Source organism: Narcine bancroftii, chromosome 2 (genome assembly GCF_036971445.1).
Source record: "Narcine bancroftii isolate sNarBan1 chromosome 2, sNarBan1.hap1, whole genome shotgun sequence".
Classification (NCBI taxonomy): Eukaryota; Metazoa; Chordata; class Chondrichthyes; order Torpediniformes; family Narcinidae; genus Narcine; species Narcine bancroftii.
In genome coordinates, this window is record NC_091470.1 from 182,101,075 (window position 1) to 182,123,984 (window position 22,910).

A 22,910-nucleotide genomic window follows, 5' to 3' on the forward strand; every position below is an offset into this window, starting at 1 on the left:
TTCAATTTGGGCAGCTATCATGGGATGGAGGGTCGTCAACAGGACAATTCTGCAGGCTCTGTTCAAGCCCAGTACACGGACATGCTGGAGAAGGTCAGCAGGTCATGCAGATTCTGGGGATAGTAAAAGACAGTTGGTGTTTCGGGCTTGACTGTTCGTTGTGAGTGGAAAACCAGGGAGAAGCCAGAGTAAAGCAGTGGGAAGGGGGTTGAAAGAGGAGAGAGAGAGAGAGAGGTGGAGGAGGAGAGAGAGAGGGGAGGGGAGAGGGAGAGGGGAGGAGGAGGGTGTGAGAAAGTGGAGGAGGAGGGAGAGGAGGGGGAGGGGAGGAGGAGGGGGAGGGGAGAGGAGGGAGAGGGGAGGAGGAGGGAGAGGGGAGGAGGAGGGGGAGGGGAGGAGGAGGGGGAGGGGAGGAGGAGGAGGAGGGAGAGGGGAGGAGGAGGGAGAGGGGAGGAGGAGGGAGAGGGGAGGAGGAGGGAGAGGGGAGGAGGAGGGAGAGGGGGAGGGAGAGGGGAGGAGGAGGGAGAGGGGAGGGAGAGGGGAGGAGGAGGGGAGAGGGGAGGAGGAGGAGAGGGGAAGGGGAGGGGGAGGAGGGAGAGGGGAGGGGGAGGAGGGAGAGGGAGGGGGAGGAGGGAGAGGGAGGGGGAGGAGGGAGAGGGGAGGGGGAGGAGGGAGAGGGGAGGGGGAGGAGGGAGAGGGAGGGGGAGGAGGGAGAGGGGAGGGGGAGGAGGGAGAGGGGAGGGGGAGGAGGGAGAGGGGAGGGGGAGGAGGGAGAGGGGAGGGGAGGAGGAGGGGAGAGGGGAGGAGGAGGGGGGAGAGGGGAGGAGGAGGGGGGAGAGGGGAAGAGGGGAGGAGGGGGAGAGTGGGGAGAGGGGGAGGAGGGGGGAGGAGGGGAGAGGGGGGAGGAGGAGGGGGGAGAGTGGGGAGGTGGGGAGAGGGGGAGGAGGGGGGAGAGGGAGGGAGGAGGGAGAGTGCATGTTGGAGGAGGGGAGGGTGAGGAGGGCAAGGTGGAGAGAGGTAACAGTGCATGGCTGAACGGCAAATGGTAATAGGTGGATACTCGTGGGAGGGGTAGAATAGTAAAAAGCTGAGGGAGAGGGTTGCTCTCTGATCCGAGACGGAAGGGAGGGGTTTGGGAGCTTGAGGGAAGGGGGAGAGATGTTTTTAGGGGTGGAGGAAGGGGCACAGATGAACAAGTATGAGGAAAAAGCTGGATGCAGGTGGGAGGGTAGAAGATAAAGTAGCTGAGAAGTGACAGGGGATGAAGGGCCAAGACCCAAAAGGCTGGACGCTGCGTAACATGCACTTGAGTTTCTCCAGCGCTCTTGCACAGTTCTGGTGCTAAAGGCCAAAGCAGGAAGTGCAGGAAACACTCAGCGAGTCAGGCAGGATCCACAGAGGGAAGAAGCCATTAACTATGGGACTGTGCTGGAACCTGGGGAAAGCGAGACAGACAGGTCGGACGCACCAGGGAGTGGTAATTTAAAACACAATGCTGGAGAAACTCAGCAGATTAAACAGTGCATATAGCTTGCTATGGAAAGGGGGTTGGGGGTGTGGAGGAGAAAAGGTTTCTCCATACCTTGATGAAGGGCTCAAGCACGAAATGTCAATTACGTATCTTTATCTTTGCCATTTCAAGTTTGCAATTTGACCCAGCTGAGTTTTTCCAGCTTTGTGTTTTTTAACTTCAACCACGGTTGTCTGTGGACTTTCATGTTTTACTTTGGGGAGTGGTAGGTCAGGAAGGAAGGCCAGAAGCAGGGGGCCCGCGAAAGGAGGCAGCGGAGCTTCCCCTGGGGATACCGCAGCAGGTGGTCTGTTGATCGCGGAGTGTGGGGCCCAGAGGAGCTCCTCCCTGGCCCGGAACGGGATGAGACAGAAGTGCTGGGGGACGATGAGGCGTAGTGAGCAATTCTTGTCTGCTGGTTGCGGAGAGCAAGTCAAGGTTCAGGGAGCTCCCTGAACCTGATCGCCAATGAAAGAATGTCTCTGCAGGGGGAACTGTGTGGATGGGAAGGTTGGATGTTGACAGTCCTTGATCGACACCTAAACATGCAGAGGATAGAGCAGGAGGCAGCATTTGAAGTTGAAATTGGCCATTGTGTTGTTCCCGTGCTGCGCTATGTTGTCTGCTTCTTGGAGATCGATGGTGTCCACGGGGAGCTCATGCCTTTCCTCTGCTTGAATAAGTTCGATGCCCATTTCAATCTCACTGGACAAGTCTGGTTGAGTTCATCGAAAATGCAGGTGCCTTGTGTTTCGTGCCCTTCCCGACAATCCTTGGGGCAGTGGTTGTAGGAATAGTACCTGGTAAGTTCAGTTCAACAGGAGTGACTGAGGCATGCCACTCAGAAATAGGCCTCTCCCTCCCACCCCCCCCCCCCCCCCCACCTCCTTGCTGTCGAACACTTGATTCTAATCACAAGCATTCACAATGGAATTGACAGGACAGATATTTTCCAGGCGTTGCGGAAAAGTTGGCAGATTTGCCCATGTTTCATTCTCAGTGGATAGTGCCTCGATTTCTGCAGGCCTTCTGTTGCCTGTGTCAGAAGGCAGTTCTGGGGTGCAGACCCAGAAGGAAAGGCCTGACTAACGTGGGACATGGGTCCCAGTAGCTTCAAAGTGATTCCGACTTGCACTCTGGGTGGAAAAGAAGCCGAAGTGCTGTGATCTTTGCAGTGCTGGTGCCAAGAGGTAGCAGAATAATGTTTCATCCATGCCCCCAGTAATCGCTGCAGGCAACCTCTTGAAGTTCAAATCCAGAGGGCACTCAAGTTGTCAGCCTTTTTTCCACTGTTACCATGTCCCAAAAATTAACTGGAATTTCACGTTGGGGATTAACCGTCTCCACCCCTACTCGTATCACTGGCATTTGCTGACGCTGGCGTGCTGATAGAACCAGGGGAAAGGGACACCCGTTTCCAGTTGAAGATAGAACACTCTGATCCCTGGGGGATGAGCTCTGTCATAGTGAAATAGTGAAGGGTGGCCCAGCAGAAACGACACAAGGGGGCTTCCTATCCCGGGACACTGCATGGCCGAATAACTGGGGTACTCTGATCCCTGGGATGAGCTCTGTCATAGTGAAATAGTGAAGGGTGGCCCAGCAGAAACGACACAAGGGGGCTTCCTATCCCGGGACACTGCATGGCCGAATAACTGGGGTGCCGGGGAAAAGGGGACTGCCGACCAGGATCTCAAACTTTAGCCACTTGCAAATTGGAGAACACCTGGGTTCCGTTTGGGGCCCCCTCCGACCAGATGGCAATTTCTTCAGTTTCCACCCCCCTCCCCCCCCCCCCCCCCAAGCCCTGTCCCTCTTTTTTTCTCTCCGACCCATGGCCCTCTAATGATCTCTCGCCGGTTCAGCCCCTGCCCCTTCCTCCCTCCTCTCCTTCTCCTAAAACCTTTTTTTATTCAGACGCCTGCTTGTTTTTTTTCATCTTCGTTTACACCTAACGAAGGGGTCAGGCCTGAATCCTTACTTACTCATCACTTTCTGTAGATGTACATTTGTGTGCTGAACTCCCACCGGGGTTGATTCATGCTCAAGCACTCCCAAGTCCTTCTGCATTTGTGTATTTTTGAATTGATTTGAATTGTTTTGTTTTTATTTGCTCATGTATGTTGTATTGGTAAGTACTGCAGATTGTATTTTTAATTTCGTTGTGTTTTGCAACGACAATAAAGTACTTACTTACTTCTGCATGGAAGCATTGTGGTAATATGTATGTACTATTCTGTGATGTTCTGTGTATAGTGGCTGGCCCGCCCACTGATGACTCGATCCCGACATTGAAAATGTGCATTTCGGCCAATTAAATCCAGCACATGGGACTTTGAAGGAAAGGCCAGGTTGCGATGAGGTGAGACTCGGAGATAAGTCCTAGTCTGGCTTTACATGGGATTGCGACCTGCACTGTGCGGTATTGCTCGCGAAACACCGTAACACATAAGAGCAGAGGAAGGCCATTCAGCCCGTCGCATCCTTGACTGACAATTGCCACGTGGGCTTTTGGGAATGAAAAGCCAGACAGGGAAATCTTCTGGACTGTTGGATTTCCCGTGAATATGTCAACACACTTTGAATTCCCCTTCCCCCCCTCCCATCTCACCTTGCAAGATAATAACTTTTTCCCTGGAGGGTGGGAAATGGGGACCAGTTGAGTTGAAAGGGAACGCAGGATTTGGGATTCCAGACAAACTCAACAGTCAGGAATGGAAGGGAATCGGGAGGAGAGTCCAGATGGGGGGAATGGGGGGGGGGGGGGGGGAAGCAAGGATAGGATCTGGAGAGGTGAAAGGGGGAATGGATGGCTCGGTTCGTGGCTGGCGCTAGTGCTGTAACAACGCCAGCGACAGGGGCTGGGGTTTGAATTCCTGTGTGAGGAGTTTGTGCATTCTCCCTGTTTCTGTGTGGGCTTCCTCCGGTTGCTCCAGTTTCCTCCCACCCTTCAAAAAAAATTACAGGGGGGGGTCGTAGGCCAATTGGCTACAATTGGACAGCATGGTTACCATGCTGTATGTCTAAATTATTTTTAAAAAAAGCAAAATGAGGGGGGGGTGGATTTTGGCGCAGGAAAGATGGGAAGCTAAGCATTTGGGTGGAGGAGTTGTGGGAATGGGAAACGTGAAAGATTGCCTCATGACAGGAAGGATGTGGAGGCTACGGAGAGGGTGCAGAGATTTACCAGGACGTTGCCTGGATTGGAGAAGGTCTGATGAGGGCAAGGTCAGCAGAGCTGGGGCTTTTCTCTTTGGAGCGATGAGAGGGGACTTGGTAGAGGCTTAGAAAGGGTGGACGGGCAGCGTCTTTCTCTTGGGGCAAACACCAGAGGACCTGTTTGAGATAAGGGGGCGAAGGCTCGGTAGAGATGTCCAGGGGCCTGTTATTTTACTCAGAGAGGAGAGGATGCCTGGAATACATTGCCGGGGATGGTGATGTAGGCTGGTACAATAGGGATTTTTAAAAGACGGGCTCGTGGGGACAAGAAAATGAGAGTTATGAGGATGAGATATTGAAGGTTTAAATTGTTCGATACGTTTTAAAAATGCAGGTCTGCGCAACGTGGTGGGCCGGAGTGCCCCTTCTGTGCTGTAACGTTGCATGAGAAAAGGGGTAGAAGATCAAACTGAGGAGGTGCTAATCAGAATAATTCGAGCATCGAGAACTGGCTGGGAGTTGTAATTAGAAGTGTTGGTCTGGTGTTCCGCACAGAAGGAAGCCCCCCACCCGCCCCCCGCGGGCATGTGGAGACACCTTGTGGTCCACATAGCAAGATGCTGGATTTATTTGGTTGCCAAAGTGCTGGAATCATCCAGGCGAAGAGTTTGAAGAAAGCGATGTGAATGCAGGCAGCGGAGTGGACAGGACCTGGCAGAGGGCCTTTCGAGGGGTGGTGGAAGGAGGTGGAGGGCAGGTGGTTACAACAGGAAGCAGAGCAATGCAAGGCCACCACCCTCTCGTTTACTGGTCTCATTTATAGACCAGGAGTTCATAAAGACACGAGTTGAATTAGGCCATTTGGCCCATTGAGTCTGCCCCACCATCACTTCATGGCCGTTTTACTATCCTTTCCAACCCTATTTTCTGGCCTTCTCCCCGTAACCCTCAATTCCTTCCTGATCTCGAACGAGTCTACCTTCACTGTGAATATTTCCCCCCCCCCCCACTGGGGGAAAAAAATACATACACACACATACCCCCACGCACACACATTCCCCACCATGTGCACTCACACCCCCTCTCCCCCTCGCCCATCCCTCTCTCCCCCCTTCAATCTCTCACATCCATCCCATCTCCTCCCTTCTCCATTCTCACTCCTGCCCCATCCTTGCCCGTTCTTTCTCTCCCTCCCCTTCCTCTTGCCCCCTTTCTCTCTCTCCCCTTTCATCTCTCACGCCGTCTTTCTGATGACCCCTCCCTCCAACTTCTTTCTCCGTAACATGTATAATTTTACCTGAGTCTTGAGCCGAGGTCCTGATTCAACCTGCAGTTGGCTCATTTGTATCCATGGACCCTGATCGACCTGATGAGCCCAGCTCCAGGTATCTGCACCCAGGTTTGCCATTTACCCTGCCTCGAAGCACTACCTGTACCACACAAAGGCACCCGGTCTCGGGGAGAGGTGCTGCACAAATGCAGTTTTTGTTTTTAAATTTTAATTTGAAGGAAGGGTAGCAACTCTGGTCCCCTGCCCTCCCACCTCACCAAGCAAAAGACAGGAGTGGGTGGGAGGTGAAGGAAACTCAGCCAGATGGGCAGCATCCATTGGTCCAGCACCCACAAGTCCTGGCCCCTGTTCTGGCACCCACTAGTCCTGGCCCCTGTTCTGGCACCCACTAGTCCTGGCCCCTGTTCTGGCACCCACTAGTCCTGGCCCCTGTTCTGGCACCCACTAGTCCTGGCCCCTGTTCTGGCACCCACTAGTCCTGGCCCCTGTTCTGGCACCCACTAGTCCTGGCCCCTGTTCTGGTACCCACTAGTCCTGGCCCCTGTTCTGGTTGCTCCCATGGAGAGCAGGCACCTGTTAAACTCTGCGCGGGACCACCGCGTGAACATGCAATGCGTGTATGAATCCCGTATCCATTTTGCTCCTAACTTGCGTCTCTCTGTCATCAGATCGATGTGGTTTCTCGAGTACTTGCTGACGCCGAGCCCCAAGCCACAGTCATTCGCCGTGTGATAACAGCCATAAAAGTAACTCCCTTTCTTTCATGGGTTATCTCTTCTGCAGCGATTGAGAGAGTGAGGAGGGAGGGAGGTGGTGGCCGCAGAGGCAACAGAAGCAATCACTCCTCCCATGTTGTATAACAGCTTAACTTGGCTCGGTCGCTCTGTCTGTCTGGCTCGCTCTGTCTGTCTGGCTCGCTCTGTCTGTCTGGCTCGCTCTGTCTGTCTGGCTCGCTCTGTCTGTCTGGCTCGCTCTGTCTGTCTGGCTCGCTCTGTCTGTCTGGCTCGCTCTGTCTGGCTCGCTGGCTCGCTCTGTCTGGCTCGCTGGCTCGCTCTGTCTGGCTCGCTGGCTCGCTCTGTCTGGCTCGCTGGCTCGCTCTGTCTGGCTCGCTGGCTCGCTCTGTCTGGCTCGCTGGCTCGCTCTGTCTGGCTCGCTGGCTCGCTCTGTCTGGCTCGCTGGCTCGCTCTGTCTGGCTCGCTGGCTCGCTCTGTCTGGCTCGCTGGCTCGCTCTGTCTGGCTCGCTGGCTCGCTCTGTCTGGCTCGCTGGCTCGCTCTGTCTGGCTCGCTGGCTCGCTCTGTCTGGCTCGCTGGCTCGCTCTGTCTGGCTCGCTGGCTCGCTCTGTCTGGCTCGCTGGCTCGCTCTGTCTGGCTCGCTGGCTCGCTCTGTCTGGCTCGCTGGCTCGCTCTGTCTGGCTCGCTGGCTCGCTCTGTCTGGCTCGCTGGCTCGCTCTGTCTGGCTCGCTGGCTCGCTCTGTCTGGCTCGCTGGCTCGCTCTGTCTGGCTCGCTGGCTCGCTCTGTCTGGCTCGCTGGCTCGCTCTGTCTGGCTCGCTGGCTCGCTCTGTCTGGCTCGCTGGCTCGCTCTGTCTGGCTCGCTGGCTCGCTCTGTCTGGCTCGCTGGCTCGCTCTGTCTGGCTCGCTGGCTCGCTCTGTCTGGCTCGCTGGCTCGCTCTGTCTGGCTCGCTGGCTCGCTCTGTCTGGCTCGCTGGCTCGCTCTGTCTGGCTCGCTGGCTCGCTCTGTCTGGCTCGCTGGCTCGCTCTGTCTGGCTCGCTGGCTCGCTCTGTCTGGCTCGCTGGCTCGCTCTGTCTGGCTCGCTGGCTCGCTCTGTCTGGCTCGCTGGCTCGCTCTGTCTGGCTCGCTGGCTCGCTCTGTCTGGCTCACTGCATCGCGTGCTCTCTGACTCTTTCCGTCTCTCCGTCACTCGTGCACTCCCCCGCGCTTTGTTGCTACCCCGCGCCCACTCACTCTGTCGCTCTCGCTCTAGCTCTCTCCGTCTCGCGCGCTCTCTCCATCGCTCTAGCTTTCTCCGTCTCACGTGCTCTCTCCATCGCTCTAGCTTTCTCCGTCTTGCGTGCTCTCTCCGTCGCTCTAGCTCTCTCCGTCTCGCGCACTCTCTCCATTGTATGCTGCCTGACTCTTTCCGTCTCCGTCACTCTCCCTCTCTCTCTGTCGCGCGATCTCTCTCTGTCGCATGCTCCCTGTTTCGCTCTCCGGCTCTCTGTCTCGCATTCTCTGCACCCCTTTATCTCTCACTCTCTGAACCCCTTTATCTCTCACTCTCTGAACCCTCTGTTTTTCTGCATCCCTTTCTCTTCTTTCCCCCCCTTCCCTTTATCCTCACCACTTACCTTTGTTGCAAGTGTGAGAAACTCTTGCTGTTCCTCCTTTGAGAACAAGCCCAGAGCCTGTGTATGGTTTGATACCTTGTTCTGAGTAGGAATGTATCTCTGCTGCAAGATGCCTGAGCATTTCGGGAGTGGGATCAAGAGGCTGCTGCGTCAGGAAAGGTTGAGCAGGCGAGGTCTGTGACTTATCATGTGGAGGCTGGAGAACAAGAGGAAATCCATTGGCTTATGAGGTGGGCGGGGGTGGGTATTGAGACCAGGTGTACTGTGAGGAACCTTCAAGAGTGCTCTATGAAGATTTCAGGGTGATGTGAACCTTAGCAACTTGTGGACATTGAATCATTGGAGATGTTCAAGGCCGAGGGTAACAGGCCTTTGGTCTGCAGAGGGGCAGTTAGAGGTTTACAGGGAACAAGTAGGAGAGGGCAGATGGCGCTAGGGATAGGCCGCCATCTGGTTGAATGGCAAAGCTCATCCATTCCCAAGATTTGCACCTCATTGTCCCCCATTTCATGCGTTGCCCAATTTTGAGATTGATCTTTGGAAGGGACTGTCAATAAGGTGAATGCTCATTGCCATCAGATGATTGTCATTCGTTGTTTTATGGCAGCATCACGGGGCAAACGTGGGTATAAATTGCATTTCAAAAATAAATAAATAATGCAAGAAAATAGGAGGCAGTGAGGCAGTGTCTATTCTTCATTGTCCATTCCGAAATTTGACGGAAGAAGCTGCCCTTGTGTCACTGAGTGCTCGTCTTCAGGCTCCTGTACCTCTTTCGTGATGGCCTGGGTGGTGGGGTCCTTGAGGGTAGGGGCCGCTTTCTTCAGTCACTGCTTCTTGTTGACGTCCTCGAAGGAGTGAAGACCAATGCCCGTGATGTCGCTGGCCGAGTTAACGACCCTCTGGAGTTTATTTCTCCTGTCCTGCGCACTGGCATCTCCGTACCAGAGAGGGAATGTTCTCCTCAGTGCATTTTGAGAGAATCTTTAGTGACCGACTGAAACTCCTCACAAAATATAGCCGCTGGGTGAACGATTCTAGAGCTGGCATGTAGGTTCAAGATGGGAGGAGTTGAGATTTAGAGAGGACCTGAAAGGAAACGTTTTCACCAAGAGGGTGGTCCGTACCTGGAAACAATGACTGGAGGGAACTTTAGAAGAGGCACAATTGTGACGTTGAAATAACATCTGAACAGTGGTTTTCAACCTTTTTCTTTCCACTTACATACCACCTTAAGTAATCCTGATGCCATAGGTGCTCTGTGATTAGAAAGGGATTGCTTAAGTTGGTGTGTGAGCATCATTGCTTCCAGACCCAATTGTTATTGAAATATTTTGCCTGAGAAAAATTGTCATTGGCCCATTTCCTTTGGAGTTCTGAAACTGCACATAACCAGTCAACTCATTCATTCAGATGCGTCGACGTTCGGCGCGGGCAACCACATCTCTACATTCATCACGATCTCTGACCCTCCAAATTGTAGTCGTTGCCTCCCCTGTTCTCCTTCGCTGAAGGCTCCGTCTTTGACCTGAGACCGTCGTCGACATTGAGTTCATGATTATACGAGGGAAAAAAATACTGAAATGGTTTCCCCATTGCCCTCTTCGGTTGGGGAATCTATACTGGATGGGAAACCCTGGCGATTCATCTGCCCAGCGTTTTTTATTTTCACAGCCATAAATTCTAATTTATAGAATCTGCTTGTAGAAACCATCCACCATCTGCAATCCACAGCTTCACGTGACCCTGATTGGGAGACTAAACAGGTACTAACCTTGCCGAAGGGTGACCTGTCGGTTATCGGACGAAAGGAGCGCCTTACACCTCCTTTTCCTGAGCAATTGAGCAGCGCTGACACTAATGAGCAATCCCTTACTAATTACAGAACACCTATGGCATAGGGATCACTGGAGGTGGTGTGTGAGTGGAAAGAAAAAGGTTGAGAACCACTGGTTTAAAAGTATAGTGACCAAATGGGGCTGGCCCAGAGCCATCTACATGGTCAACTTTGGGAGGTTGGGCCAAAGGGCCTGTTCTGTGCTGCGTGTCTCTTGTGGAAAGGTTTAGAGGGTGTGACTGAATTAGGGAACGGGTCTTAATGAGGAAAGTTTGAGATAGCTGGGGCTTTTCTCTCCACACCAACCGAGGACGAGAGGCGACTTGATGGAAGAGTAGGATGTGGCTTGGGACAGCCAGTCCCGTGGTTCCCAGGGGGATAATGGCCAATATCTGAGGACATCTATTTAAGGTGAGTGGAGGAAGATTTAGGGAAAATGTCAAAGGTAGGTTTTTTTTTTATAAATGCAGAGAGCGGTGGGTGCCTGGAATGCATTGCTGGGGGTGGTGGTGGAGGCTGGAATGATAGAGGCATTTGAGAGACGTACATAGATTCAAGAAAATAGAGGGTTACGGGTGTAAGTTTGGGAAGGGTTGGATTGTTGTGGAATAGGTTTACTCGTCAGCAGAAGAATGTGGGCCAAAGGGCCTCTGAATGGGCCAAATATGGATGCCACAGTTGGTTTAGCGGTTAGTGATCGGGACCAGGGTTCGAATGCTGCATTGTCTGTAAGGAGTTTGTGTGCTCTCCCCGTGCCTGCCTGGGTTTTCCCCAGGGGCTCGTGCTTCCTCCCACTGTTCGAAACATACCAGGGGTTGCAAGTTCATTTGGCGGCATGGGGTCGTGGGCTGAAATGATCTGTAACCGTACTGTGTAGCCATCTTTTTTTTAAAAGAAAATGTAGACAAATCATGTTTGCTTGGATAAGTTGAGCCCAGGTTTCCATGTGGAGTCTCTCTGTGTGCGCCGAGCGGTGGAGATGATGCGCTTTGTGGTGGAATAGTAATAAGACAAAGTCTGCAAATGCTGGGGTCAAGTGCAACACGCGGGTGTGCGCTTGAAATTCAGCAGGTCACAGCGCCCATAGGAAGGAAAACCAATGTTTCGGGCCTGAGCCCCTTGCCAAGGTGTGAGAGAAGAACCAGGTGCCTGAATGAAAGGTGGGGGAAGGGGGAGGATAAATAACTGGATACAGGAGAGAGGGTAGAAGAGGGAGAAACTGAGGAGTGTTGGGTGGAGATGGTAAAGGTGGGAGAGGGAAGGGGTTGGGGAGACGGATGAGGGCAAGTCGGGGATGGGGGAGGGAGGTTGGGAAAGGCCAACAAGAGACAGTGGGAGAGTAGAAGTGATGGGTGGCGAGAGCTGGGAAGGGTCGCTGTCTGACAGAAGGAAGGGAAAGGGGTGGGGGAGCTGGAGGAAGGGGGAGGGGAAAGAGGAGTGGGGGAGAACCGCAGGCTAACAGGTAAGAGGTAATAGTTGGGAGGGCAGAAGAAAGAAGCTGAGGTGAGGGCAGAGAGTAACATGGAAGGGAAAGAGGTTGGGAGATGGAGGGATAGAGATGGGGTGGGGGAGTGAAAAGATGGGTTAACCAAAACTGGAGATGCTCTCTGCTGTGCCAAGTTTCTCCAGCATATTTTTTGACTGCTCTCAACCCCCAGCATCTGCTGACTTTGGCATCTCACAGAGTGGAGGGAACTGCCAGCAGCAGGCAGGCAAGTCGTCCCCTTCCCCCAGCACCGATATTCATCGTCGCTGTGCTGAGACCCCATGTCTCGAGCTTCGTGCACGGCGAGGGCGTTGGGACAGGGAGAGAAGGAGCCGCGGGGGGTGGGGGGGGTGATCGTATTGAATGGCGGAGCAGGCTCGATGGGCCATTTTTCCTGTTCCTAATTCCTATGTTCATGGAAATTCAAAGTGACGTTAATGTCTTCTGGGTTGGCAGCGCAGGCGAAGGCACAGATGATGAATGGGCTTTGGGAGCAAGGTCTTGCAGTCTTCACAAGAATAGTGTGGGAGCCCATTATCCCAAGTTCAAGTTTATCACCACCTGATTGAACATGTACAATAGGTTGAAGCAATGTATATCCAGACCACAGTGCACACACATAAGGCACACTAAACACAAACTGCAGAGATCCAAAAATAAACGTACTATAGCAGGCCTAGCGACCTCGTGGTTAGACTGGCCAAATTGCCGCCCCAGTCAGTAGGCACAGATGGCACAGGACCCTTCCCCCTTCCCTGCCCATGTTTGGCGACAAGTCTTGCCTGGGAGATGTCGCTTCCTGGCTGCATGACGCCAGGCGGACAGCGACTCTGCAGCACGCTGGCGTGACTCCCATAGACCAGCGTGGGAAGTCCCCAAAAAGCAGTGCGAGAGATTCAAATATTTACTAGTTCACCCGCGTGCTGTGTGGATGTACTTCATTTCAGTAGCACAGCCGTCAACAGCCGCTACAGTATCTAAAAAATAATGAGAGGGTTTCTAGGATTGTTCAACAGCCTCACTGCCTGTGGGAAGAAGCTGTTTCCCAGCCTGGCATTCCAGGGTTTTTTTATGCTTTTGCGCCTCTTCCTGGAAGGAAAAGTCTCAAAGATACCGGGTGCTGAATGGTAAGGGTCAAGGAGTTGCTGGTGAAGAACACAAATCTGACGCTGCTGTTCATTTCAAGAGGAATAGAATACAAGAGCAGGATGTAATGTTGAGACTTTATAAGACACTGGTGAGTCCTCACTTGGAGTATTTGGAGCAGATCCTCCTCTTTTAAGAAAGGATGTGCTGACGTCAAGAGTTCAAAGGAGATTCTTGGCCTATACTTGTTGGAATTTAGGAGAATGGGGTTGGGGGGTGATCTCATTGAAATATTTTGAATGTTGAACAGAGTGGATGTAGAAAGGTTACTTCCTATGGAGGGAAAGTCTAAGAAGAAAGCACAACTTCAGAATTGAAGGGTGCCCGCTTAGAACGGAGATGCAGAGGAATTTCTTCAGCCGGAGGGCAGTGAATCTGTGCAATTTGTTGCCACAGGCGGTTGTGGAGGCCAGGCCATTGGGTGTATTTAAGGCAGAGACCGACAGGTTCCTGATTAGCCGGAGCATCAAAGGTTATGGGGAGAAGGCCGGGCGGTGGGGGTGGTGCTGAGCTGCAAAATGGATCAGCTCATGATTAAATGGTGGGACAGACTCGATGGACTGAATAGCCTATTTCTGCTCTTGCATTTATGGTCCTTAGAACCCTCTTTAAGCACTGCTCATTGTAGATGTCGTCGGTAGAGGGAAGGGAGACCCCAGTAATTTTCCTCCATCCTGACCACAATCCGATGGTTTGCAACTACCGTGCCTCACTGCAATGCAGCCAGCCAGGACACTCTCCATTGTATAACGTTAAATCCGTTAAAATTTTGATGCAACGTGCCCGTGCTGCCCAATTGCATCCATTTAACCTACAACTCTTCCCCCCAACCCCCCACCCCAGTACATTTCAGACAGTGGGAGGAAACCAGAACCACCAGAGGGAAACCCACGCAGACGCAAGGAGAATGTGCAAACTTCTTACAGATAGCGCAGGACTCGAATCCCGGTCCTGATTGCTGGCGCTGTAACAGCACTGCACTATCTGCAGCTGAGAAGAGGTGTTGCATCGTGATAAAGGAACAGAGGCAGGCCACTCGGCCCATCAAATCTGTTCTGTGACTAAGATGAACCATGCTTACATGCTTAGATATTTCTCAATTTCCTGTTTAAATTCTCCCAACGATCTGGCCTCCACTGCTGTATACGGCAGTGAGTTCCACAATCCTCTGACTAAAAAAGTTCTTCCTCATCTCTTTTAAATAGATAGTTTCTAATTTTAAGACTGTGACCCCTTGTTCTTTATTCACCCACCAAGGGAAACATTTTGTCCACATCCACTCTGTTAAAACCTTTCAAATGTCTCTGAGATCCCCTCTCATCTGGACTCCAATGAATACAACCCAATAGCTGCCAAATGCTCCTCGTACCTTAGCCCTTGCATTCCGGGAATCATCCTGGTAAACCCCCTCTGCACCCTCTCCAACAACATCACATCCTTTCTAAGATAGGGGGTCCAAAACTGCACACTGCTCTCCAAATGAGGTCTCGCCAGTGCCCCACGGAGCCTCATCCACACCTCTCATCCTCACCAATCCCACCCGGTCAGTAACTTTTAGGTTTCCCTGCACGAGGATGCCCAGGCCCCTTTGCACCTCTGAGGTTTGAATTTTCTCCCCATCCAAATAATACTCGGCCTGTTTATTTCCACTGCCAAGATGTTTGATCAGTCAGCTGGCACCAATTGAGGTGTGCAGTTCAGGTCACCAGACCATAGGAAGGGTACTAATAAGATTGAAAGGGTGCAGAGGAGATTTACTGGGATGATTTACCAGGAGAGTTTATAGAAGATGTTCGGGGGGGGGGGGGGGGGGGGGGGTGGTGGAATTTAAGGCACAAATATTTTCCATGGTTAGTGGGGGTGCCTGAAATGTGCTGCCAGGAGTAATGATGGAAGCAAATACTGTTCAATAGTGGTGTTTAAGAGGTGTTTAGATGGACATACAAGGAATGGAATTATTTTAATTTTAAAAACAAAATTAGATTGAAACAGGCCAATTTGGCCATACGAGTCCATGCCGCCCAAATTACACCCCCTTAACCTACACCTCCAGTACGTTTTGAAGGTTGGGAAGAAACCAGAGCCCCCTGGAGAAAATCCATGCAGGCGGGGGAAGAATGCACAAACTCCTTTTAGAGAGCACGAGGGATTCGAAGCCAGGTCCAGTCCTGATCGCTGGCTGCTGTAAAGGCTAACTGATGCCAGCAGCAGTTTTGGGCATCATGTTTGACACAGCCGTGCACCCAAGGGCCTGTGATGAACTGGTCGAGGATCAACATGCTTATCCCCTGGTTAGGAAGACAGGGCCTGTACACAGTGTTCTGCGTGTGGTCTCAGTCAGATGCAATCAGTCTTGTAATAAAGGCTAGTATCCCATCTGTCTTCTCAATTGCTTTGTACGTGAGGTCCTTTCTAACACGATAATTTTTCACTCTTCGACTGTATAAACCAATGCTTTATTTCCCATCCCCCCGCTCCCCCCCCCCCCCCCCCCCCTCAGCATTTGTCCTGGAGATTTTACCTCTGGTTTTACAGAACAGACAAACCTTTCCCCCATCTTATTCGTACTGACCCAGTTGTCTCCCCGAGCTGGTCTCACTTTCCTGTGTGTGGTCAATGTACCTTTCCCCTTTCCGACCTGCCCATCTGTCTTTTCAACAATGCAGTGGTTCCCCCACTTCCTCTACAGCTCGTTCCACGCCCTCTGTGGAAATGGGTAACCCCCCCAACCTCTGTTATCATCAGCTGGGCAGGAGTAAAGACCGAGATTGTGTTTATCACACGGTGAAATTTATGGTGCTTCTGGTCAGTGAGACCCCTTCTCCCTCCAATCCTCCCCTGACCCTGGGTAGGAGGGAAGGGCGGGGGGGAATGTTGGAGATTTACCCATTCCTTCCTGTCCGTGTGCTGTATGGGCTTCTCCATCAATCCATCCATCCCGAGACAGCAGGCGTCGTGCATTCTGCAGTTCCAGAAAACTATAGGATGTTACAAAACAGAAAAGAGGCCTTTTGGCCCTACTGGCCTGTGCCAGACTATGAACCTGCCTAGTCCCACTGACGCACACCTGGTCCATATCCCGCCATATTCCTCCTATCCATGTACCTCCCAAATTTTTCCTAAATGTTCAAATTGAGCCCGCATTCACCACTTCAGCTGGGAGCTTGTTCCACACTCTCACTAATGAGAGTTTTCCCCCCACCCCCAAACATTTCCCCTTTCACCCTTAACCCATGACCTCTGGTTTGTATCTCACCTACCCTCCGTGGAAAAGGTTGACTTGTATTTACTCTGTCTATATCCCTCAATTTTGTATACCTCTGTTGCACCCCTCATTCTACGCTCCAGGGAATAAAGTCCGAACCTGTTTAACTCAGTTCCTCAAGTCCGGGCAACATCCTAGTAAATCTTCTCTCCACTCTTTCTATCTTACTGACATCTTTCCTGTGGCAAGATTACCAAAACTGCACACAATACTCCAAATTTGTCCTCGCTAGTGTCTTCTACAACTTTACCTTAACACTCAATACTGAGTTATGAAGGCCAATGTGCCAAAAGCCCTATCTACCTGTGATGCTACTTTCAGGAAATTACAGTGCCCTCCATAATGTTTGGGACAAAGACATTCTTTTCCCTTATTTGTCCCTGTGCTCCACAGTTTAAAATTTGTAATCAAACAATTCATGTGATTAAAGTGCACATTCCAGATTTTATTCAAGGTTATTTTGTGCACATTTTGATTTGACCACGTAGAAATTACAGCACTTTTTAATACGTGGTCCCCTCATTTCAGGGCACCGTAATGTTTGGGACCTTTGGCTTGATAGGTTATGTTTAATCGCTTCATTGGTGCAGGTAGAAGAGAGTTGGGCTTGCTTCTAAGCTTTTGATCACCTTTGGAGCCCGTAGTTGCCATTTCTCAACACGAGGACCAGAGTTGTGCAAAAGGAGCCGTTATGAGGCTGAAAAACAAGAATAGAACGGTGAGACATGTCGCCCAAACCTTGGGATTTCTAAGAGTTAGGAACTGGTGAGCTCATTGATCGCAAAGGGACTGGTATTCCCAGGAAGACCTCCACTGCTGAAGACAGAAGAATTTTCACAATAATGAAGAAAAATCCCCAAACACATGTCCGACAGATCAGAAACACTCTTCAGGAGGCAGGCGTGGATGTGTCAATGACTACTGTTCACAGGAGACTTCACGAACATAAATACAGAGGTTACACTGCAAGATACAACCCACGGAAAAGGTAGTTATGCTTTGGATCTTGGGCTTTGGATCTTGGGCTTTGGATCTTGGGCTTTGGATCTTCCTTTACGCCTCCACCCTTTGCTCTTGCCATCACTCTGATAATCTTGGTCTCATCTGCCCACAAGAACTATAATCTGGCCTTCTGTGGCTAAATAGTGGTTTGCCTCACTCACATCTGCACTAATGAGGGAATTAAATATACTGGAGTGATCACAAACATCTGCGAAGCCAAATGTTCCAAACATTATGGTGCCCTGAAATGAGGGGACGACAAAAAAGTGCTGTAATTTCTACATGATCAAAGCAAAATGTACACAAATAGCCTAGAATAAAATCTAGATGTGCACTTTAATCACATCAATTGTTTGATTAGAAATTTAAAAATGTGGAGCACAGGGGCAAGTAAAGCAAAAAAGTCCCAGGCATTATGGAGGGCCCTGGGTGTATCTGTATTCCCAGATCCCTCTGTTCTACCACATTCCTCAGTGCCCTACCATTCATTGTGCATGTCCTATCTTTGTTTGTCCTTCCAATGTGTCACACCTCACATTTGCCTGATTTAAATTTCATTTGCCATTTTTCAGCCCATTTTTTTCCCAGCTGGTCCACATACCTCTGCAAGCTTTAAAAACCTTCCCCACTGTCCACAACTCCTCCAACCTTGGTGTCATCTGTAAACTTGCTGATCCAATTTACCGCATTACCATCCAGATCTTTTATATAGATGACAAACAACAGTGGGCCCCAGTACTGAGGCATACCACTGGTCACAGCCCTCCAGTGTAAGAAGCAATCTCAGGCTTCTCCTGTATAGTCATGTTCACTGCCTCACAATGAACACTGAGTGTCTGAACCTTCCTGATAGGACCTTGTGAAAGGCCGTACTAAAGTCCATTCAGAAAACATCCACAGTTTTTCCTTCAACTTCCTTGGTAACCTCGAAAAATGTATCAGATTGGTTAAATACGACCTACCACGCTCAGGGTCTAATCAGTCCCTGTCTATCCAAATCTCTTAGAATACATTCCTCTAACTTACCTACTCCTGACATCAGGCCTACCCTCTGGGTTTCTTCTGAGTTGGATCTTTCCTGTTGGTGACCTAGTTCCAGCTGCATTGGCAGGGCTCCATCCTTACTGTCAGATCCAGTTTGTGTGCATTAGCCTGGGAAGATAGGGACACAACAAGAGACCAGATGCTCAGTTTGCTGGAGGTAGGCTAGGGAGGATCCCTGTGCCAGGAGGATATCTCCCAGGTAAGTTACATTTTCATTTTAACAATGCAGCCCGGTGAAAGGCCCTTCCGGCCCATGAAACCCATGCTGCCTAATTAACCTGCCAACCTCGGTACATTTTTCTGGAGTGCAGGAAGAAACCCCGCGCAGGTTACGTGGAGGGAGAACGAACAAACTCCTGATGGACAGTGGAGGATTCAAACCCGGGGCGCTGGCTTTGTGCGACCCTGGAGATTAGCGATGAACAGCCTCAACCCCAGATGCAAAGTTGTAGCCCCTTTCGCTGTTTACTGATGATTCCCGGCGGGGAGGGAGATGAAACACTGTCCCCATGTCTTTTCAACTTGGGACCAGCCGGGATCTGGAAAGTCACAGGAGAATCGGGCGTGAGCCCATCGCTCCAGATTTTCGGCAAGTTTGGCTGAGGCGGGTGCCTCTCCCGGAGAAGGCTGCCCCAACTGCCAGGTGGTGAAGCTGGGGGAGGTGGCTAGCCAGCGAGTTGGACCCCTGCCAACCTGGCCGCCGTCCCAACCATGGAATTCCCATCGGTGGCTCCAAACCCTATCCACTACATGGAACAGGCACCCATCCTATCTCAGTGAGGCAGCGGAGATTGGCCAGTTCAGCGTGCACAGAAAGCTGGTGAAGGCATCCACCCCCCCCCCTCTGCTGTTGAGCCAGGCCTTTTGGCTCATCCTGTCCTTGCTGGGCTTTGGGTACCAATTATTAGAATCTTAGGTTCGGGGAAGGCCTTTCTACAACATGGCTGATCAGATGACCTCTGTTCCTGCTCTCCCTCCAGACCCCATTTGCCATAAGGACCACATTCAACCCCCTCTGATCTCCCAGTGGCCACCCATTTCAACTTCCCACCCCACCCTCCTTTCTGACATGATGGACCATAGTCTCATGCACTGCCAGACTGAGATCACTTGCAAATTAGAGGAGCAACACCTCATCTTCTGTCGGGCCCCCTCCAACCAATCAGCATTAACGGACTTTTCCAGTTTCCATTTCCTCCCTTCTCTTCCCCCCCCCCCACCACATTTCCCTCTGTCACCTTTCACAGAGCCAATCTCACCTTTCTTCTGGTATCCAATTAACACCTTTGGTTTGTAGGCCTGTGATCTTCCCCCTCCCGTTCTTTCCCCAGACTTTAATTCAGGCACCTGTAATTTTTTTTCACTCGTATCTCGAGGAAGGGGTCAGGCCCGAAACGTCGATATATCTTTACCTCCTCGGGACACTGTGTGATCTGCTGACTTTCTCCAGTATTTCTGTGCTTTGACTACAATCATGGCACCCCTTTTGCCTCGTTCACACTTAGCACACGGAGTCCACGCAGGGATCTGCAGACTTTAATGTTTTACTCCCACTAATCCGGCCTCTGTGGGGAGTGGGGGGGAGGGGTGGTTGGGCAGTTCCACATGTTTGCAACTCTCTGAGAGAAGACCTCTCTCCCCATCTCAGTCCTAAACGGCTTCCCCCTTCATCCTGCAACTACGACCCCTTGTTCTGGACATCCCCAGCACTGGGAGAGCATTCTTTCCTCATCTAACCCGTCAATGAGATTCATGATCTTTCCTCTAAACTTCAGTGAATGTCACGCTTTTCATTCTTCTTCATCCATCAGTCCTGCTGTCCCAGACATCCAAAGTAAAAACAATGCTGGAGAAACCTTGCAGGTCACACGGCGTACCTTATACAGACACGTTCAAGGTTAGAAAGGTTACGTTGTTTTGCTGAGTTTCTCCACCATTGAAGTACATAACTGCATAGTACAGGCCCTTTGGCCATTGATGTACCGACCTATATATTCCTACCAAAAACAAAATCTAAACCCTTCCTTTCTTGTAACCCTCTATTTTTCTTTCATCCACATGCCCGTCTAAGAATCTCTTAAACGCCTCTAATGTTTTCACCTTCCACCACCATCCCTGGCAAGGCATTCCAGGCACCCACAACTCTCTGTGTGTAAAAAAAAACTTTCCTCCTTTCGCTTTGTACAGATGTCCCCGGTGTTTCCTTTTGCCCTGGGGAAAAAGGCACTGGCTGTCCACCTCTCAGAATCTTTTTTTAAAAATATTTTGGTTATTAGAAAATAAAGTAGTAACCATAATTACAGAATTAAAATGAACAAATGATAAAAAGGCAATTTACATGGTTGCATAGAAAAAACACTATTGAATCTAAAATTTAAAAAAAACTTCTACAACTTAATCCCTCTATCCCTTCCCTTAACCTAAATGTACTCCCCTATTCCCCATTTAAAAAAAAAAGAAATCAGGAGATCAACTTCAATCATTTATTTAATATTCAATGTGGAGATCCAGCTGCACATGACCAGTTTCAGATTTTCAAATTAACCAAATATGGGCTCCAAATCTTTTTAAATCTATAATATTGATCTCTTAAATTATGTTACCTTCTCCTTTAGTATGCATGACCTGAATGCCACCTTTGTAAGCTAAGCTCCATCTGATCTTTCCATGGGACAGCCGTACATTTCCTTGCTACCGCTCAAGCCAATCTCAAAAATGCCATTTGAAATTTATCTATGTAAGAAAGGCAATTCAGCAAGGTCCCCAATTTTTAAAAAATCTTTGGGTCTAGAGAAAAATATATTTTCAAGATTTTCTGCAAACGGTCTCCTAATTTAGCCCCAAAACCTTTAATCTTATCATATGCCCAAACTGAATGCAAAAATGTACCCTTCTGCTCATTACATCGAAAACACAAATCTGAAACCCTCAATTTATATCGTTTTAAATGTTCAGGAGTTAAATAAAATTGATGTTAAAGTTATAAGTTACCAACCTATACCTAGCGTTAACTGAATCTCAGAATCTTGATGGCCTCCATTAAGTCCTCTCTCATCCTTTTCACGCCAGAGAGAAAACCTTTTACCCCCGGTCGTGGAGTCTGCAGACTTTTGTGTTTTATTCCAGTCCTGGATTTCAGCTTCCTTGGGGAAAGCCCCAAACCTGCTGTGTTCTCTTGCAATGGAGAGGTCAGATGGGGGGGGGGGGGGGTGAGGGAAAGAGTTACCATCTCCACCCTTTCTTACCCCCACCCACCCTCACGATTTTGCGATGCTCCATCAGTCACACACGTGATCCCACTCGTGGAGCCAAGGTTGGAAGCTTGGGTGTAAAAGAGAAAGAGGCAGGATAAACATTCGTTCATTTCCTCAATTCAATCTGCTGCTCAATTTTACCCTTTGCTGCATTTTCCCCCCCTTTATAAGAAACTGACTCTAGGTCTTAATATTACAATTGTCAATATGACGTGAGGGTAGTTAACGGTTTGAGCGGCTAATAAAGTGCCAGAGACCCATGTTCAAATCCGGTGCTGCCTGTAAGGAAGGAGTTCTCCCCATGTCTGCATGGGTTTCCTCGGGTCCTCCCACCGTTCAAAATGTGGTGAAACTGGGCAGCCTGGGATTTAAATGGCTTCTACCGTGGTGCAAATAAATCTAAAAAAATTTAATTTAAAAACTGGAGGATGTGGATCAAGGGCGAAAGAGGAAAGTCTTAAAGGGAACTTCCTCGTGCGGGTTGGGGAGGGTGGGGGAACAAGCTGAATTGGTAAATGCAGGCTCCATTTGGACATTTAAGGACATGGTAGCAGAATTTATTTCCATCCATTGTGAACGTGTCGTGAAATTTATGGCAGTGCTGCAGATGCAAAAAAAAAGCTACAAATTACATTTTTGCGCATAAAAATAAATAAGAGCAAAAGGAGAGAAAGTTGAGCAGTGCCCCCGGGTCATCGTCCGTTCAGAAATCTGATGGCGTAGGGGAAGAAGTTGTTTCTGCACCGCTGGGTGCTCGTCTTCAGGCTCCCGCACCTTCTTCCTGATGGTAGTGGTGAGAAGAGAGCACGGCCCTGTGCTCTTGTCGATAGAGGCACTTTCCTTGAGATGCCGCTTCCAGATGCAAGCGAAGGCTGATGCCTCGGATGGCGCTGGCGGAGTTCTCAATTCTCTGGAGTCTCTTCCTTTCCTGTCCTTGGGACACCTCCATCCCAGACTGTCAGAATGCTCTCCAGGGTCTACCTGCAAGTCTTTGGACAGTCTGTGGACAGGAAGGATATGGTCTGGATGGAGGCCATTGTGACTGGGCAGAGTAATATTCAATACAGACCAGAATGGCCGAAGGGTCTGTTTTTGTCCTGTAATGTTCCATGAAGCCAATGTTTCTGACATGGGTGGCTAGATTAACTGGCGGGATGCACATTCCCATGATGTATTTTGCAGACGTTTTTAATCCTTGTACTGAATATAATGTTTCACTCAAAGGTGTCACACAAGGAGAATTGAACTGGACTGGACCTGTCTTCTCCGTATTTAAAAGAATGAGGGGTGAGCTCTTTGAGAGGCAAGTCAACGCTGGCTGTCCCAGAGAGGCTGCGGATGCAGTTGTATGGGGAGGTGGAAGCAGGAGTCGCAGCCTCAGAATAGGCAGTTGACCAATCTGGAAGGAATGTCTCCGAGCTCCACAGATACTTACATGCTTGGGGCATATGCAGGGAGGTGGACATTGGACATGTAAGCTGGAGGAAGTCATCTGGCCCATTGAATGTGCTCCATCTCCCAGTCAGATCATGGCTGAACTGGCGTGGACTCGCCTGCACCTATAACCCTTAC

General features: G+C 50.5%; 1 protein-coding gene across 1 annotated transcript in view; it reads left to right on the forward strand.

Moving 5' to 3' along the window:
* The window catches only part of LOC138753000 (retinoic acid receptor RXR-beta-A-like), a 64,468-nt gene that overhangs the window by 10,913 nt on the left and 30,645 nt on the right, over positions 1-22,910 (forward strand). Inside the window, exons 6-12 of the mRNA XM_069915595.1 lie at positions 15-93; positions 1,738-1,881; positions 1,996-2,247; positions 2,448-2,597; positions 6,000-6,065; positions 6,462-6,574; positions 6,616-6,703. Of these exons, the coding sequence (XP_069771696.1) occupies positions 15-93; positions 1,738-1,881; positions 1,996-2,247; positions 2,448-2,597; positions 6,000-6,065; positions 6,462-6,574; positions 6,616-6,703 (892 nt within the window). The remainder of the gene's footprint in view (positions 1-14; positions 94-1,737; positions 1,882-1,995; positions 2,248-2,447; positions 2,598-5,999; positions 6,066-6,461; positions 6,575-6,615; positions 6,704-22,910) is intronic.